General features: G+C 38.6%; 1 protein-coding gene across 3 annotated transcripts in view; it reads left to right on the forward strand.

Annotated features, from left to right (window-relative positions):
* rab11fip4a (RAB11 family interacting protein 4 (class II) a) overlaps positions 1-18,051 on the forward strand; it is a 29,218-nt gene extending 11,167 nt beyond the window's left edge. For 2 of the 3 annotated variants that reach the window (XM_067477834.1, XM_067477835.1), the window contains exons 4-15: positions 2,804-2,964; positions 3,115-3,276; positions 4,655-4,789; positions 5,313-5,348; positions 5,571-5,679; positions 8,410-8,513; positions 10,342-10,482; positions 11,495-11,576; positions 12,868-13,005; positions 13,477-13,623; positions 14,339-14,482; positions 14,580-18,051. In XM_067477834.1, the coding sequence (XP_067333935.1) occupies positions 2,804-2,964; positions 3,115-3,276; positions 4,655-4,789; positions 5,313-5,348; positions 5,571-5,679; positions 8,410-8,513; positions 10,342-10,482; positions 11,495-11,576; positions 12,868-13,005; positions 13,477-13,623; positions 14,339-14,482; positions 14,580-14,696 (1,476 nt within the window). In that variant the 3' untranslated portion in view covers positions 14,697-18,051. The remainder of the gene's footprint in view (positions 1-2,803; positions 2,965-3,114; positions 3,277-4,654; positions 4,790-5,312; positions 5,349-5,570; positions 5,680-8,409; positions 8,514-10,341; positions 10,483-11,494; positions 11,577-12,867; positions 13,006-13,476; positions 13,624-14,338; positions 14,483-14,579) is intronic. The other variant, XR_010910853.1, reaches the window with a different exon arrangement.
* Positions 18,052-18,546: the final 495 nt, after the last annotated feature.

Consider the following 18,546-nt stretch of genomic DNA (forward strand, 5'->3'; position numbering starts at 1 on the left):
TGTATACTGCACTGCATGACTGTAGATATCCATAGACATTGGCCAAACTGAACAGTTGCCTAGCAACGAGGGAAAGAGCTTGAGATAGAGGTGTGGCTTTATCCCAGCAAAAACATCAGTGTGTTTTCAAATGTGAAGGAGCAGCAGTGGTACAGTATGTGTGTTAGGAATGCTTAGGTTCAAGGGAAACCTTCAAAGTGTCCAAGATTCTCAGATTTCAGATATTATCACGTGGATGACTAAGACTTCCTGAACATCCAAGCTTCAGGAATTCAAGATTCAAGATTCAACAACTTCATTGATCCCATAGGGAAATTGTGTTACAGGAATATCTGTTCTTCATAACAAAAGGATACTATATATTTATTTGGATGACACAGTGCCACATACACATGAACACAATTATGTGAAATATGGCTTGGAATTGGAGAGGAGAAACAGAACACATACAATTGGTAAGGTGTGTGTGTGTGTTGGGCTAAAATAATTTTTATGAAATTTTTCTTTTCTTATTGAAAATGCCATTAAATGCCATTTAATACCTGTTTGCAAACACAGAGGGACATAAGAATGAAGAACCAGTTCACATTGATTAGTTGTTGTTTGTGAATGAGGATTTAAAGACTAAAGCTATATTAAGCTGGGTTACGGTGTGTTATATCACTGTACTTTGTTTACCATGTTTTCATCTAGTTTTGCTGATAATGCAGGCTGCATGGTTTTTGGAGCAGGCCTGTGCAGTTCTGTAATTGCAGCTGGTCTGCAGACATAATAGGGCATTATTATATAGCATTTTGTCTTCCAAAATAATCAGATAACCAGCATGTTTAAAGATGAACATGTGGAAACCTATTACACATACTTTAGACAGATCCACAGTGGCAGAACAACAAAAACAAAAATTCTCTGTTTACTCTACTTTCATATCACTTCACACACTTTCCATTTAGACAAAAATATAATGGAATATGTATAATTGATTAATAAAAGGCCCCTCAGAGAAAGAGAGAGAGTGTGTGTGTGTGTGTGTGCGCGCACGCTGGGTGAGCTTGAAGCCAGACAGTTATGATTAATTTATAGACCTTTGGTTTCTAGCAGATTGACACATTAATAAGAATTTTAGTTTTAAGGGGAAAAAGGTTTAATTGTAACTACAATCTTGGGATTATTTTGTAATATTGAAAAGCCATTAAAACCCATTACATTTATCCAAATCATTCTTCTAAATGTTTTTCTCACCTGTTAATGATATAGTTACTAATGTCATAAATCATAAAGCTCAGACAATTTTCCCATTTTTTTTTTAAGGATAATAACTGCACAGATGTCTTTGTTGTCCAGCCTGAAATGTAAAGCATGTGTATTGAGGACAAAGGTGAGAGGAGGGATAAGTAACAAATGGGGCTTTATTGAAAGATGAAGGAGGGTAAACACAAATGAAAATCGCTTCTTATAGGAGGACAGGAAAACATACACAGGGACTAACTTGATTAAAAATATACAGTAGTATGCAAAGGTTTAGGAACCCCTGACAATGTCCATAATTTTTAATTAAAAATATTTGGGTGTTTGGATCAGCAGCTTTATTTTGATCTATCAAATAACTGAAGAACACTGTAATATTTCAGTAGTGAAATGAGGTTTATTGGATTAACAGAAAATGCGCAATGTGCATTAAAATGAAATTAGACAGGTGCATAAATTTGGGCACCCTTGTCATTTTGCTGATTTGAATACCTGTAACTACTTAGCACTAATTAATTGGAACACACAATTGGTTTGGTGACTCATTAAGCCTTGGACTTCATAGACGGGTGCATCCCATCATGAGAAAAGGTATTTGAGGTGGCCAATTGCAATTTGTTGTTCTCTTTGACTGTCCTCTGAAGAGTAGCAACACGGGGGTCTCAAAACAATTCTCAAATGACCTGAAAACAAAGATTGTTTAACATTATGGTTTAGGGGAAGGCTACAAAAAGTTATCGCAGAGATATAAGCTGTCAGTGTCCACTGTGAGGAACATAGTGAGGAAATTGAAGACCACAGGCACAGGAAGCTGTATGGGAGAGTGATGCGAAAGAAGCCTTTTCTGCACACACACCACAAATGCTTGAGGTATGCAAATTTTCACTACTGAAATATTACTGTGTCCTTCAGTTATTTCATATTTCAAAATGAAATTGCTGATCCACCCAAATATTTATAAATGAAAATCATGGACATTGTCAGGGGTTCCTAAACTTTTGCACACAACTGTAACAGAAACCGTCATAAATCAATAACCAAACCAAAAACTTAAAAACTAACAGACAGTAATAAAATAAAAGCTACACAATGTGTCTAACTAGAAACAGACTAACAGACATGGAGCGGCTGTATCTCAGTTGGTAAGGCGGTCGTCCATGTACCAAAGGGTCAGTGGTTCGATCCCCTGTTCCTGGCTACATGGCGAAGTCCTTGGGCAAGACACTGAACTCCCGGTGGGTCACGTGAGCACCTTGCATAGCAGCCACCGCCATGTGAATTTGAATCAACATTTTAAAGTGCTATATAAGTGGCCATTTACCACTTAGACACAAACAGACAAAGAAATCTCACATTGAAGGTGAATCTCACAATGTGCATGAATGCAGGTGAATGTTAAAAGACAAACAAGGCAAACAAAACAGGACAAACTGGTGAGGAACTGTGGGGAGAACTCCGTTTAACATGCATACGCAATATACTAACCAGCGCTGATAGAATGAGAGGAGGAAGGCCGTACTGTACATGCACTAACATTTAAATTCCTTTGCATTTACAGAATGGCGTAGCCAAGCTGGGCCCTCCCATCATCATGTGTACCCAGTCCTACCCAGAGTGCAGTGTGTATGGTGGCTGTGGTGCTGATGGGGAGTGTGACATGGACAGCAGCGCTGAAAACGGCAACAGCTCTGACTCTTTGGAGCCAACACACCAAGACAGGTCATTTACACTATATGAAGGCCAAATTAGTGCTTCTAGCTTCTAACGCAGATTATGTTGGACAGTCAAAGCTCATTGTTTTATTTAGATCTCTAAAAATAAATCAACCTGATCATTAATATTTGTTGTTTACTACCATTGTGACCCCAGCCACCAGATTTGCTCAGCGTCTGCATCCATAATCTCTGGGGAAGAGCAGTTTGAGGACTATGGTGAAGGGGAGGATGTGGATTTCACTCCCAGCAGCCCTTGCCCTGAAGATGACACCCGAACAAATGGATTTTCCGACCTGGGATCCTCACTGCCCTCTAGGTTGGTCATCAAACTTAAATCACTCTCCCTAAAAATCAGTTTTGTTTTTTCTAACAGAAATTTTTATGGCAGATATTTGGATTTGCCATTGAAGAAAACTTCCTTTAGAATTGTGTCATTGTTCTGAACTACTTACGAATTCTACACTAAGTAGACCCTGGGTATGTAGTATTGTCAGGGCTTAAAATGAAGGCTCGCCCACTTGCCTGGGGCAGGTAAACTGTATGTTCAGGTGTGTGGTAAGTTCAGGTATGTGTCATGCAATTGTCTGATCAGGCAAGTGAAAATTAAGGAGATGGTCTGCAGTGTTCCCCACCATTGTTTTTTTTTTTTTTTGTGTGTGTGTTGCCTCATCACAGTATAACCATTTAGCGGTTGTAACTCAGTTGGTAAGGCAGTCGTCCACGGACCACAGTGGTTCAATCCCCGGTCCAGGCTATATATGTCGAAGTGTCTCTGGGCGAAACACTGAACCCCCAGCAGCTCTTTCCCATCCCCAGCTGTGCAGTGCAGGTCCAAGCCCGGTAGAAATTGGGGAAGGTTGCATCAGGAAGGGCATCCAGCGTAAAAAACTGTTCCAAATCCACATGCGGACAATGATCCGCTGTGGCGACCCTGACCTCAATGGATAAGCCGAAAGGACAAAAAAAAAATTGGTTACAATCTTTTGTTATTGTGGAGTTTGATTTTTGTGTCCACAATGTCTCATTTCAGGTGAACAAGAGAGCGGGTATTTTTCTTTTTTTTTATTTGATGCTCTCTTATCCTGTTTAAAAAAGATCCAACTCTGCTGCAGTTAAAAGAAGCTGCCTGTACTTTTTTCCTAAAGTAGGTTATTTTATATTTTCCACAGCAGCTGTGCCACAGTCAGCATTAACTTGTTAATGAGAAAAAACTTCATACTTTTTTTGACCATTTCAGTAAATAAATGACCGTTTCTACCAGCTGAGCCACAGTAGCCTTGATTTTGAACATTTATTTTAAAATAATATTATTTTTAAAAAATGTATTATTGATTTGTATGTTAAAATATAATAATTGTCTGAATACTTCTATTGAACCTTTAATAGGCCTTTATTTATTATTTTGGACTATTGCTATTGGGGAAGTAAAAGATCCAAGAAAAATTCAAAATAACTTTTGAGTGTGCTGGTGAGTCACACCCTTTTTTCTTTTTTAAACCACAATGCCGTGGACAAAGCAAATGGGGAAAACTGCTGATAACTGCAGACCCTAATTGTAGACAGTGGTGAGAAAGAAAGGGAAAAAATGCCTTACAGACTGCACCTTGTTTTGTACTTCTCTATTACTGACTGATCTATTAATCTCCATCTTTACATGGTAAATATGGCACCTGTTACCTGTTTTGAATTTGCAGTGCGGGGCAGACCCCTCAGAAGATGCGGCAGCTGTACAACAGTGAGCTGCTGGATATCTACTGTTCTCAGTGCTGCAAGAAAGTAAATCTACTCAATGACCTGGAGGCTCGACTTCGAAACCTTAAAGCCAACAGGTGGAACACAGACATACACACGCACACACACAATCAACTCAACATAAAAACTCCTTCTGGGATTTTTACATTGACTTATATCTATTTACTTGGAGACTTGCTACTTCATGCAAACTTACACCAAGTCATGACAGTAAAATTCATGCATTTGTCCCTGCTGCAAGAGTGTGTAATCAGGTTTTTAATTCCCACAATCTGAGTAAAATATTTCTCACACACATCACACACCACGCACATCACACAAATAACACGGTCTTATTCCTGGTACCAGACACTGCACCAATATCAAAGGGGGAGAAGGAGCCGTTGCTATAGAAACTGTATTCCAATCAGGTGGCGTGACAGATTTGAAGCTATATTTTGCGTTGCTTTGTGTAGAAAATTGTCATAGTGCAACATCAAAACCCCTCTTTGTGATATAAAAACACAGACGTGTGCATGACAATATTGGAGTTATAGAACAGGTGGATTATTAAAAGCAGTTATTAAAAACGTGTGTGTGACTTTCCCTCTTTTGTTTCAGTCCTAACAGAAAGATTTCAAGCACTGCATTTGGGCGGTAAGTGGCCACTAATTTAATTTAAACAATTAAAATACTGCTATGAATCTGCACAGAATGAGGAGAGTAGCCAGTAACTTGTATCACATGTCAATGATGGGTTTAGCATGTAGTGGAGCGATAAATCGAGTCCTGTAATGGAAGAGCAGCTTATGCAGCTTACACATCCTGTATATCAACATCTTCACTGGGTCATCACATTTATGTTTTTCCTTCCTGCAGTCAGCTGTTTCAAGCCAACCACACTGCTTTCGGCTCCAGTCAGGGCAGCAGCACAGAGGACCTGTTCACAGATAGCATTGACTCTTGTGACCTTGACATCACTGAGAAGGTACATGGTATTATTACAAATTACACAGGGAAACCAGGATGTAGGTCAACACTGATTGATTTCATCACATATTTCATGTAAAGTTTATTAGTATTAAGAAAGTACTTGAGATTTTGGTAAAAGTGGTCTGCTTATGCACTCACCTGAGCTTGGGAAGCTTGCGGTTCCGTGTCTTGCTCAAGGACACTTTGACACGCAGGAAGGACCAGAGGTCAAACCCTAGAGCTTGTGGTCTGTGGACGACTGCCTTACCCAGCAAAGAAACAGCCCCAGGCATTTTTATCTCTTCTTAGTGGTGAATGCATAACAAAATACTTAAAAATACCCAAAATATAAGATGGAACAGAAAAAAAAAACAGGGAAATTATGACAGACAGTAAACGCAGACTATAAACAAGAGCATAAAGTGTTTCAGCAAGGCACACTGGTGTATACATAAATGTGTATCTTATACATGGAACTTTGCTTTTTCAACAAATTTACAAAAAACTTACTTTATGACAAATTAAAACCAGATGTCTACAGAGTAATTTGCAATAATTTAATATATAAAACAGAAAACAAGGTATTGTAAGTAAATACATGACTAGTAAAAACAGTGATTTAGGTGACTGTGGCACAGGAAGGTAGAGCTGTCGTCCACCAATCTCGCAGTTGTTGGTTCATCCCCCGGCTCCTCCGGTCACATGTCGAAGTGTTTGGAGCTCAGTAAATATAATGGTTCCATAAACTTCACAAATTATATCACATTAGTTGACTACATTTAGCATAAGTATATTATAGGTTTAATGCAACCAGTAGGGGGCACAAGCCACTGTCTTCTGGTGCCTGTCAGACAACGCTAGATGGTGGTGTGTAAAATGACTTTGGTGGTGAGGGAGATGAAGAGGACTAAGGCAGAGAACAGGAAAAAGTGGAAGTTGAAAAAGCAAGAATTTCGTTTTCAGGGAGGGGTTGAGACAGGCCCTGGGTGGTCAGGAGGTGCTTTCAGATGACTGGACCACTACAGCTAATTTGATCAGGCAGACAGGTAGGATGGTACTCTGTGTGCCATCGAGAAAGAGGAAAGGGGACAAGGAGACTTGGTGGTGGAACAAGGTCATTAGTGTATAGAGAGAAAGAGTTTAACTAAGAAGAAGACACTGAGAGGACTGAAGAGAGTAGACATGATTATGCAGCGTATGGTAGAGGTGGCAAAGGTCAAACAAAGACCATATGAAGACTTGTATGCTAGGTGGGACAGGGGGAATTGGACAGGTTGGTGAGGCAGAGAGATAGAGGTTGTACAGAAGGTTAAGGTGATTAAAGATAAGGATGGGAATGTATTGACAGGTGCCAGGAATGTGATGGGAAAATGGAAGGAGAACTTTGAAGAATTGATGAATGAAGAAAATGAAAGAGAGTGAAGAGTAGAAGAGGTGACTGACGTGAAGCAGAAAGTAGCAAATATTTGTAAGAGTGAAGTGAGGAGGGCGTTGAAGAGGATAAAAAGTGGAAAGGCAGTTGGTCCTTCTTGTTTGCTCTGGTGATGGACAGGCTGACAGATGAGGTTAGACAGGAATCTCCATGGACTATGATGTTTGCAGATGACATTGTGATTTGTAGTGAGAGCAGGTGGAGGAAAATCTAGAGAGGTGGAGGTCTGCTCTGGAAAACAGAGGAATGAAGCTTAGCCGCAGTAAGACAGAATACATGTGTGTGAATGAGAGGGACCCAGGTGGAACAGTGAGGTTACAGGGAGCAGAGGTGAAGAAGGTGCAGGACTTTAAGTACTTAGGGTCAATGGTTCAGAGCAACGGAGAGTGTGGAAAAGAGGTGAAGAGGTGAGTGCAGGCAGGTTGGAACGGGTGGAGAAAAGTGTCAGGTGTGTTGTGTGATAAAAGAGTATCAGCGAGAATGAAAGGAAAGGTGTTCAAGACGGTGGTGAGACCAGAGATGTTGACTTAGAGACAGTGGCACTGAAGAAGAGAAAGGAGGCAGAGCTGGATGTAGAAGATGTTGAGGTTCTCTTTGAGAGTGACGAGCATAGACAGGATCAGGAATGAGGACATCAGAGGGACAGCTCATGTTAGATGTTTTGGAGATAAAGTCAGAGAGGCCAGATTGAGGTGGTTTGGACATGTTCAGAGGAGAAACTGTGAATATATGGGAGCTGCCAGGCAGGAGAATAAGAAGATACTGTATATTATAAGTTTAGTGGATGATGAAGGGAGCAGGTGAGTTGTCCACAGGGAGTGTGAGGACATTGTATCTACAGATTTCACCTGGTTTATAAGCTGCTTGATAAATTTCTCCTGCTCTCCTTATTGTGTAAAGCTTCACCAATGTGGTATTCCTTCATAATTTGCTAACTATTCCTTTAAACTTCACCACTGCAAAGGTTTGTGACCATGCTCCTGATTTACGTGGCTTTGGGAGACTTATGGAGAAAACATTCATTTAATAAATGGCTTTACATTGAGTATGTTGTGGATCTGGATCCAAAACTTTTCTACTGACAGGGTTCAACAAAAACAACAACAAAAAAAAAAACAACAAAAAAGTTACATTCCATGTGTTATTTGTCTTTGTGGTCAGCCCTTTAATGGCTCAGCTTACACTGAGTGAAACTGTCTTACAGGTGTATGAAAGGACTCAAATATTAGAACTCTTTATGGTACAAAGTGTACAAAGAAAACGATAGCCCTTTCCAGCTGGAGGATGACATAAAACCCTGTGTGTCTTCCTCAGGTCAGTTATCTGGAGAAGAAGGTTGCAGAGCTGGAAAGCGACAGTCTGGCCAATAGTGACCTTAAGTCTAAACTCAAACAGGAAAACACACATCTTGTCCACAGGTAGGAAAACAAACACACTGGGTCCTTGAAATATGGCTTATTAGATTTTTAAAACAATTGTTCATGGCAGTTCACATTTTGATAGGTCAACAATTATGTGTAAAAATTAAAATGACAAAAACCTTTTTTTGACTTTATAAGATGTGAAACAGCATTTTATAAAAAATAAACCACCACTGAATATGAACTTACACATACATGTTGCAACAGTGATGCACATGTATTGTGGTGGGTCAGTTTACATTATGCTTGTAAACTAGAAAATCCTAGAAAGCACCATGGAAATTTATCACAAGAATTGCCAAAAAATAATATGCCCAAACATTTGACCATTCAGATACAGATGTGTAAAATGTAAATAAATACAGAATGCAATGATTTTCAAATCTCTTCACAAATTGTATTCACAACAGAACTTTAAAGAAAAGATCAGATGTTGAAACTGAGAATTTTTAACATTTCAAGGAAAAGATTACCTCATTTTGAATTTGATCACAGCAATATCTGGGTGATGTTTACCATTGTGTAGCATTCCTACTTCTTTAACAACTGTCTGTAAACGTCTGGGAAGTGAGGAGACCGGTTGCTGGAGTTTCAGGAGAGGAGTTTTGTCCCATTCCTGTCTGGTGCAGCATTCTAGCTGCTAAACAGTCCTGGCCTTTGGTTGCTGGATTTTTTGTTTTATAATGCCTTTTCTAATGGTGAAAGGTCTGGACTGCAGGCAGGCCAGTTCAGCAGCTGGACTCTGCTCCTGCAAAGTCCTGCTGTTGTGATGGCTGCAGTATGTGGTTTAGCATTGTCTTGCTAAAATATGTAATGATGGGAGTCTAAAACCTCTATGTACTTTCAGCATTGATGGTGCTTTTCCCGATGTGTAAGCTGCCCACACCATAGGCACTAATGCAACCCCATACCATCAGAGATACAGGCTTTTAAACGGTCTGCTGATAACAAGCTGGATAGTCCATCACCTCTTTAGTCCACAGGACATGCTGTTTACAAAGAGAATTTTGAATTATCTGGCCAAAGAACCATTTTCCATTTTTCCTTCTTCTTTGCATGATACAGCTTTAAACATACATTTGTGGATTGCATGGTGACCTGTGTTGACACACATGATTTCTGGAAGTGTTTCTGAGCCCATATGGTGATGTCCAGTAGAGAATCCTGGTCACATGCATCCAGTTTTGACCTTTGACTTTGTCCCTTGAACACAGAGATTCCTCCTGATTCTCTAAATTTTTTGATTATATTATATACTGTTGATCGTGGGATCTTCAAAGAGTTTGCAATTTTACGTTGAGGAATATTTTCTGAAATTGTTCCACAATTTTTTGCTGCAGTTTGTCACAGATTGGTGAACCTCTGCCCATCTTGACATTCGAGAGGCGCTGCCTGTCTGAAATGCTCCTTTCATACCCAGTCATATAACTGACCTGTTGCCAATTAACTTAATTAAGTGTCAAATGCTCCTCCATTTGTTTTTGATTTGTGGCAATTACTTTTCCAAGATCCAAGATACTTTTTTGAGATGTGTCGCTGCCGTTAAAATCAAAATGAGCTATTTTCCATGAAATGGAAACATTTCTCAGTTTATCTTCTATTGTGAATAAAATATGTGTGGATGAGATTTGCAAATCATTGTATTGTGCTTTTATTTACATTTTCACATCTTCCCTATTTTTTTGAAATTGCGGTTGTATTTGTTTATTTGGTAGGTATTCAGTTTTCACTTCTGTTATTTTGGCATCCCTTTTTTATAATGTAAAATAATTAGCAATATGTTAACTGCATTTACTCCCACTGTGTGTCTGACTCTGCATATCAGGGTCCATGAACTGGAGGAGCAGGTGAAGGATGCAGAGGCAAGGGCGGATCAGAATCTCGAGGAGGAGATGAAGAGGCACCGGGAGGCTTACAGCAAAATGGAAAGGGAGAGAAACTCACAGATAGACCTTCTCTCTAACAAGTTACTACATCAGCAATATGTTAAAGATGAATTAACATGTTAATCATAATGCAGTCCTTGAAAGATGCTGTTGATGGGTTTGCTTCTGGCTCCAAGTCAAAAACAAAAAATTTCTAGTGCCCCTAGTTAAGCCGTGTATTACAAAACTGCAATGCCTGTCGGTCTTTCTGACTTGGGCGGGGATGTTTGTTGAACATCATACGTATTTCTCCCCACCCTTGTTTATAGTGCCCCTCTCTTTACTTTAAGCCGTCAAATAAAGGCAACATGGCCAAAACGTCCATAACTTAATAACATTTTTAAGATTTTTAAGCTCAACAAGAGGCGACAGTGGTGCAGGAGGTAGAGCAGTTGTCCATTAATCCCCCAGTTGTTTGTTTGAGTTGCTCCCAGTGAGCGTTGGCCAGCTGCATAGCAGCTCCCCCACCGCTGTGTGATAGTGAGTGCGGATGGGTTGGAAAAAAACAATATGTAAAAAAGCCCTATATAAGTGCAGACCATTTACCATTTAAGTGGTCCATGCTGTACACAACTGCTACAGCTAAACATCTTGGAGAAGGTTGCTGCTTCTCTCCATCTTGTCAGATCACCAAGTATCTTATTCCACAAAGTACAACCCAGGACATTTAAGAGTAAACATTTACTTTGACAGGGTCACTCAATAGATTCCCCCTTTTTCATTGTGATGTTTGGTTTTACCTACTGACCAAATGAACTATATGGTTTTCTGATTATCAATCTAGAGATTAAAGTTAGCTCCATACAGCTCCTTGCAAACACTACTGCAGAAAACGCTGAAACCAGCATCTTCACTGACTCTTTAATGACTTTGCAGTGCAAAGTCATTAAAGTTTCTTGTAAATGTACATTCATCTGTTCATTTGTCCACAGGTTGTAGTGGAGATGACATTGCCAAAACTAATAACTGAAGTCCTGTTAGATACTGTAGTGACAGTGTGTGTGTGTGTTTGTGTGTGTGTGTGTGTGTGTGTGTGTGTGTGTGTATGTGCAGAGTACAGCAGCTAGAAGAAGACAATGGAGATATGAAGTTAAATGTGTGCAGACTGAAGTCTCAGACAGAGAAACTTGATCAGGTCAGTGTTTACTTTCTGAAAGCAGAATTTCAGTTTGTTACAATGTCGGTTTCATTGTTTGTAGCTGTAGCCATTGTGTGCATTGGTAATGTGACGTGATAATAACAAGTAGATGTGACCCCAAATACATGACGATTTAATCTAAAAATCCTGATTGCACCTGCCAATTTTAAAGTCAAATTATAGCAAAATTTGGGTCTGAGACATGGATTATTCCATTCTAGCTATAAGTGGATGCTCATTGTCTGAATGATTTTACATGCAACTGTGTCGTTTCTCGAGATATTCATCATCTATAGCATATATAGGTGTAAATATCAGCCTTTAAGTAACTCTTTTAATACAAGTTTTTAAATAACTCATGAGTTTAATTTTAAAATCTCTGTCCTATCACCCTTAGGATGTAAATTGAGGTCTAAGTTGAGTTGGTCTTATCCCGAGTCTATTCCCTTCACCAGCAACAGCATAATGCAATGTATATATCTATGCACATTTTTGAAAGTACTTACTTTTACTTTTAATTCTTACTTGTTTACTATTGTATTTGTATTATATGTTGTTGGTGTTATTTAATAAAATGATTGTAAAAGGATAACAAAGCCCAAAAAACCAAAAAATACCGTAATTAAATTTATTATATTTGAGCACACAATAATGTCTAAGTCTAATTTTATTTTACTTTCAGCACTAACTGCCTGACAAATCTGTGGCATTCTACTAGTTTGAATGCAGACATTAAAGTGCGGATGCTCTTAAATTCATTGTCTATGTCCCTCCCAGGTCTTATTAAAATAAGATCATGACCAGCAAACCAATAGTATGACTTTAGATTTGCCTCTGTAGCTATAGTTAGAGTGACATTCTATTTTCCGTGTAAATTAAAACTAAAAATGGTCAAACAAATGCCAAATGAAAATATGGATCATTGAGCAAAAGAAAAAAAAAATGACTGTTAATAGGCAAGATTTAATAAATTAGATTTCATTATTAAAATTTAGGGAAATTGCTAATAATATGTAATAAAACTGCTCAGATCTGAGCATGCAGTTATATTTGCTTGAAGTAAGAACAAATCATAGTTGTCAAACAACCAGGACATTTAAGAGTAAACATTTACTTTGACAGGGTCACTCGATAGATTCCCCCCTTTTTCATTGTGATGTTTGGTTTTTACCTACTGACCTATTTTTCCTCTGACCTAAAAAACAAACAAACCATGAAACAATGAAACCAACAAATTAATTATTTTGATAACTTTAACCAGGTGTTTCCTGTCCTCTTTCATTCTCAGGAGAAACAAAGGATGACCGATAAGCTAGAGGACACTAGTCTAAGGCTGAAAGATGAGATGGACCTTTACAGGAAGATAATGGATAAGCTGTGGCATAATCGCCATGATTTTCAGAAAGAGAAAGACTCTATGCAGGAGGTAAGGTAATCCAGCTAACTCTGCTGAGAAATGGAAAATAGTTTTAGGAGTCCACAGGCTGTGGACTGTAAATTTTAGTGGATCATAAATGCAGAGTCTGAATATATGAGGAACGTTGCATCCCCAAATTTAATTTTCGCATTTTTATTTACTAAGTAGATTTCAGTACAGACTGTCCATACATTTTTCAAAATGCTTCACTGCTTTGCATTTATGTTATAGATTGTCATTTAAATTGATAAAATTGGTTCTGGGTAGCACTGTGGTGGAATGGTTTTAAAATAGTTTTTATCTTGGTTTCATTTTGGTCATCAATCTACTTATGACAAACCCTGAAAATAGTGTGTAATTATATGCAATGTCAACTATTTGTACTATACTTGGAATGCTGTGTAATAAAGTCAATGATAATTTTCCACACCATGGACAATAAACTATCGTAAACAGACTTAATTAATCTGCTCCTTGCAGCTTATCGATGACCTGCGCCGGGAGCTGGAGTATCTGCAGTTGTTTAAGCTGGAGATGGAGCATCCTGGAAAGGGAAAGGGGCTGTCTGAGTATAACACCAAGACCAGGGAGATTGAAATGGAACATGAAGTCAAGAGACTGAAGCAGGTTCACATGCACAGTCCACAAATGTTTATGTGCACTAAGTTCCACACATTGTGTATGACATTATTTGCCAGACATTCTGTTTCTTGCTCTCTGTTCAGCAGCTATTACATTATAAGAAATTGCAGCACTGCCCAGCCAATGAACAGTCACACACTATACTGTAGTTTGTTGGACTGCCTTTAGCTTTTGCTGTGGTATCATTTCAGTGAGCTTATGTAGCATTGAAAAGCATTTTTTTCATCTAGAGTTGCAGTCATTTTTCACCAGGCTCTTGTATTAATAATTGAAGAGTCTGACTACGAAGTAAATTCTCCTCTAGCACATCCCAGAGATCTTGGCTCTGTGGTCAAATTACTGGCTACAAACACTAGATTTCAAATAGGTGTTATTATAAGCAATATGACAAATCACGGGCATCCCAGTGATAGAGTGCTTAGTGCGGCTGCCTGCCAGCTGTGGCATTTCCGTGTGGAGTTTGCATGTTCTCCCTGTGCTTGCATGGGTTTCTTCGTGGTACTCTGGTTTCCCACAGTCCAAAGACATGCATGTGAGGCACATTTATGGGCCAAAGTACATGAGCGTTCATGGTACAGTAGATGATGCAAAAAGAACAAAAAGAGTTTGTACTGCACAGTGTGGTCTCCCCATCACAGCAACAGAAAGGTTTGTCCAGAGTCTCCTCTTAAAAGGAAATGTTCTTTATTTGCTACCTTAGGAGAACTACAAGCTGCGAGATCAGAATGATGACCTTAATGCTCAGATTCTCAGTCTGAGTTTGTATGAGGCTAAGAATCTGTTTGCTTGTCAGACCAAGGCCCAGTGCCTGGCAGCCGAAATAGACAATGCATCCAGAGATGAGGTCAGTATGATGCTGCTGTTGGTCAATGGATAGATGTAATTACAATTTTTGAAATGAATGTTCTTCTAATGCATTTCTGTCTGTGTGTCCATCTCAGTTGGTAGATGCTTTAAAGGAGCAGGAGGAGATCAACCTGCGTCTGAGGCAGTACATGGACAAAATCATTCTGGCCATCCTCGACCATAACCCTTCTATTCTGGAGATCAAGAGTTAAATGCCACATACATCTGTTTTGCAGTATAATTGTGAGGGTCTTCTGATACTTCTCAGCCCTTACCTTGAAGTTATAATCCTTAAGATTTTTGTCCGGGTTGATTTGACAGTACACTCGGTTACTGGTGGGTAAAGGCAAGAGTAGTTTAATCCTATAGATCCCAGAATTTTGGGGGCAGCAGACACTTTTAACAGCTTTGAAATAAATCCATCTAAATATTATCCAAACTGCTTATCCTGTTAAATGTCACTGTGGTGCTGGAACCTATCCCAGCTGTCATTGGCTATTATCACAGAGCCACACATAGATGCCAGACAGCTTTGAAATACAGTAAAAGTACAACTGGGAGCCAAATAAACTGATCTTGTTTTACTAAAATAAATCGGTCATTAGTCAGCCTTACCCATAATGCTTTGAGCAACAGCAGTTGATTTCATGCTGCATACTATGCCAGTAGTTTATCTGTTGAAACTGATTTGCAGGTTAGTATATGCATTTTTTGATTAATAAGTTAATCAGTTTATTTTTATTTCTGACTCGTGCATGGAGATGGGGTGAATTATGGCAACTGATAAAAATCTAGGTGGACAAAATCTAGTTCGTGTGTTTACAAACATTTTAGATTGTCAGTAAACATTCCAACCAGGGAAATGAAAACTACAAACAGCAGTAAATGAATGGCAATTAATGCATTAAATGAATTTTGCTGAAAAAAATAAAACAAATTTTCCTTAAAAATCTTAAGGATTATAACATTACACCGGAGGCCAAATTATTATTGTCCCAAATGTTCTTATTAGTCACTGTTGCCCAGAAATGTAGTTAGTCTCACAGATGTTTGTCTTCCTCTAGTTGCTAGGAAACTCAATGACGACGCTCAAATTCCCTAGCACCTTACACTAATTGTATCCATCCCAGCTAAATGCTCAACCCTAATCTCAACCTAAACTTACTTCTTACCTGAATCCTAAAACCAAGTGCTAACCCTCAAACAGTCCTAAGAAATTGTGAGCATGCGCCAAAATATCCTCACGATGACTGAACGATACTGAATGAACTAAAGTTTATCTCCACAATCCTCGAAAAACCAGCACATACTTGATTATATAAATGTACTGTTTATCATTCATTTGCACTAGAACCAAGCACTTGTTTATGATGAAGTCTGTCAGTCACTGCAGCACTACATGGGGACTAGAAAATATTAGGGAGTACACAAATTAGATATTTTGCTATTTACTTTACTCGTTGTTGATAATAGTTCTGTTTGTTCAATACAGAGCTCACTAGTGATTTAGACTAAAACTTAGTGTAGAACATAAACAATAAGTGGTTTAAAGGACCACAATGGTGTTTTGCATGTTTACCACAAACCATTTGCCAAAGTAGTCCATAATGTTTTAGAATTCTGAATATCCTGTCACCATCTTCCATGCACCCATTAGTTTCTTTTAGGTCATAGTTGTATAAAACTCAGCTTGTACAGATTTGTTCAAGTTTGGTGTACATACTAAAGTCTTTGTCATTGTCACTCATATTACTGTGCCTGTTGAGCAGATCTTAAAAAACAACCTACCAATATAGACAAATGAACTTTGATATTGTGGGGTTAAATGTAAACTAGGAAGCATCAAAGTAGGAACACTTAAATATAGTCTGAGAATTTGGGGATTTGCGTTCCTTGCTCAAGTTGCACCACACAATTTAAGCACGATGTTATGTCTGGGTGGTGGGTACAGAGATCGTGTCATGGTGTAGTTGGCTTGGCTTAGCATAGGGACTGAAAGCAGTGGGGAAAATGAAATTGCACCTTTAAAGCCCATGGAGTAATAGGTGTTATTTTATTAGTCTGGACACACAAAAAACTATTATACTTATGTTTATCTCAAATAACGATTTAAAACATGAACACTGACTTGAGCCTTAGTGCACATCTCGTATTTAGTTGTGATCAGATGATTGTGTTGCTACCCCTTAACACAACCTTATGTCTACATGATATATGAATAGATGCTTTATATGACATCCTAAAACTTTCTAGTAATATTAAAAAAATGTTACATGTTACAATAAGTAACTACTTGAGTTACCCTTTAATGGACCATTCAGTGCAGTGTCAAACCTTTTCTTTGTTAATGGGGTTTCTATAGACTCTTCCTAATAAATATATTTATAGGTGCCAAGAGCCAATGTTAAGTGCCAAATCTGAATTTTTTTTACTCCTTTAATGCAGCAGAAAAGTTTACAGTTGCTGTTTTCTGCAACCCTGGACTTATCTGGATGTAACCTGTATGAGAACCCAAAAAATATTTGGGAAAAAGTACTGGCCCATTTCTCTAAAATCTCAACTATAAACCAGAGCATTAAGCCATAAAGTGCACCGCAGCTGTGCCAAAAATGCTCAGCGTGGGACACCTTGTAGCCCCCAAATGTCAGCTAGATACTAGGACCAGCTAGCTATCTGCTACTGTAATACAAATAACGTTAGATGTAACTGTCCGTACAATGACGCGAGCATAACTTTCTGATTACTAGAACCAGTACAAAGGAGGAAAATGCAGTGGGGTTGATTTGGGAGGCCTTGGGAGACCAGATCCTAGGATTGCCTCTAATCATATATGTGCATGAGCACTTGGTTGATAAAACCCACATGGTTTCACACTCTTGACCATTCATATTAAAAATCAAATTTGATCTGATTTAATCAATGGAACAATTTTCTGATATTACACCTAAAATCCAGGCAAAATTAAATTGGTGTTGCAAATTTGACTAGGTCACCATAAATATTTCACTTGCATGTTTCTTTTAACCCCTAATGCGACATAGATAAGCTAATCAAATGCACAAAAAAGATATTCTTCAAGTGTGTCACAAAAGCACTGAGCTCCTATAATAAGCACTATATTATGAAAGTTTTGCTCCATTGCACAAATAGTTCACCTGGTAATTTTTTTTTAAATAGTTTACTTGTTCTTCCATTTTGTTCCTTTTGAAATCAAGATATGAACTAGTATATTTAGGCAGTCCGGCTTTCTTTGTTGCATTCATGCTTTTTAATAACCACTTTTATTTTGCTGTATTTGTGATTTCATACATTGTAAATGTTGTACAGATTCTAGTTACTATTTATGTGCAGGTCATTCTACTTATTAGTCTCTGAGAGATTTAACACAATGAAATGTGTTGTGCACTCGTAAAATATAGCACACAATCCAAAATATTTACATGGAATATTGATATTAAAAATGGAAAAAAAAAATTCAGACTGTCACATCTCACATGTGTTCACATTGATAAGTGGCTATGTTGTACAAAGTACATGTGTAAATAAAATGTACTTGCTTTGGCACGACCAAGTTGGCCCTGGTTGTTTTGTCTGTAGTGACATTCAGGATTGGACAAACCTTTGTACCGGACCCACCTCTTTCTACATGCTCTAATTTTCTACTGTTCTCAAACCCTCAGCCACAGTTCACTCAGTGACAGGTGTTGAGGTCTCCTCTCATCTGTTCCTGAAAATCTGAATTTGCCTGGTAACCTGAACCTGACTGCTTTAGATCGTCTCTTGCTTCATTTACTGTTTGTAACCGTCTCATTATTGAATCAGTGTCTGCGAAACCTGCCTGCCTGATCTTTGAACTTAGCTTTTCGTTGGATATTGGATTCTGTCTCTGCCCTCTCCGTCTGCTTCAACCTTACTCTCTGTGTGCATGGCTTTCAACCAGGCCTGCCCCTTACCTCAGACCTCACTATTACCTGCTGGAGATCTCACCTGTTGGTTGTGGTCCTTCCAAAATGCCAGCAAGTCTGCAGTAGAGATTATAACCTCTCGTAGTCCACATTCATT

The sequence above is a fragment of the Channa argus genome, chromosome 15 (assembly GCF_033026475.1).
Source record: "Channa argus isolate prfri chromosome 15, Channa argus male v1.0, whole genome shotgun sequence".
Lineage (NCBI taxonomy): Eukaryota > Metazoa > Chordata > Actinopteri > Anabantiformes > Channidae > Channa > Channa argus.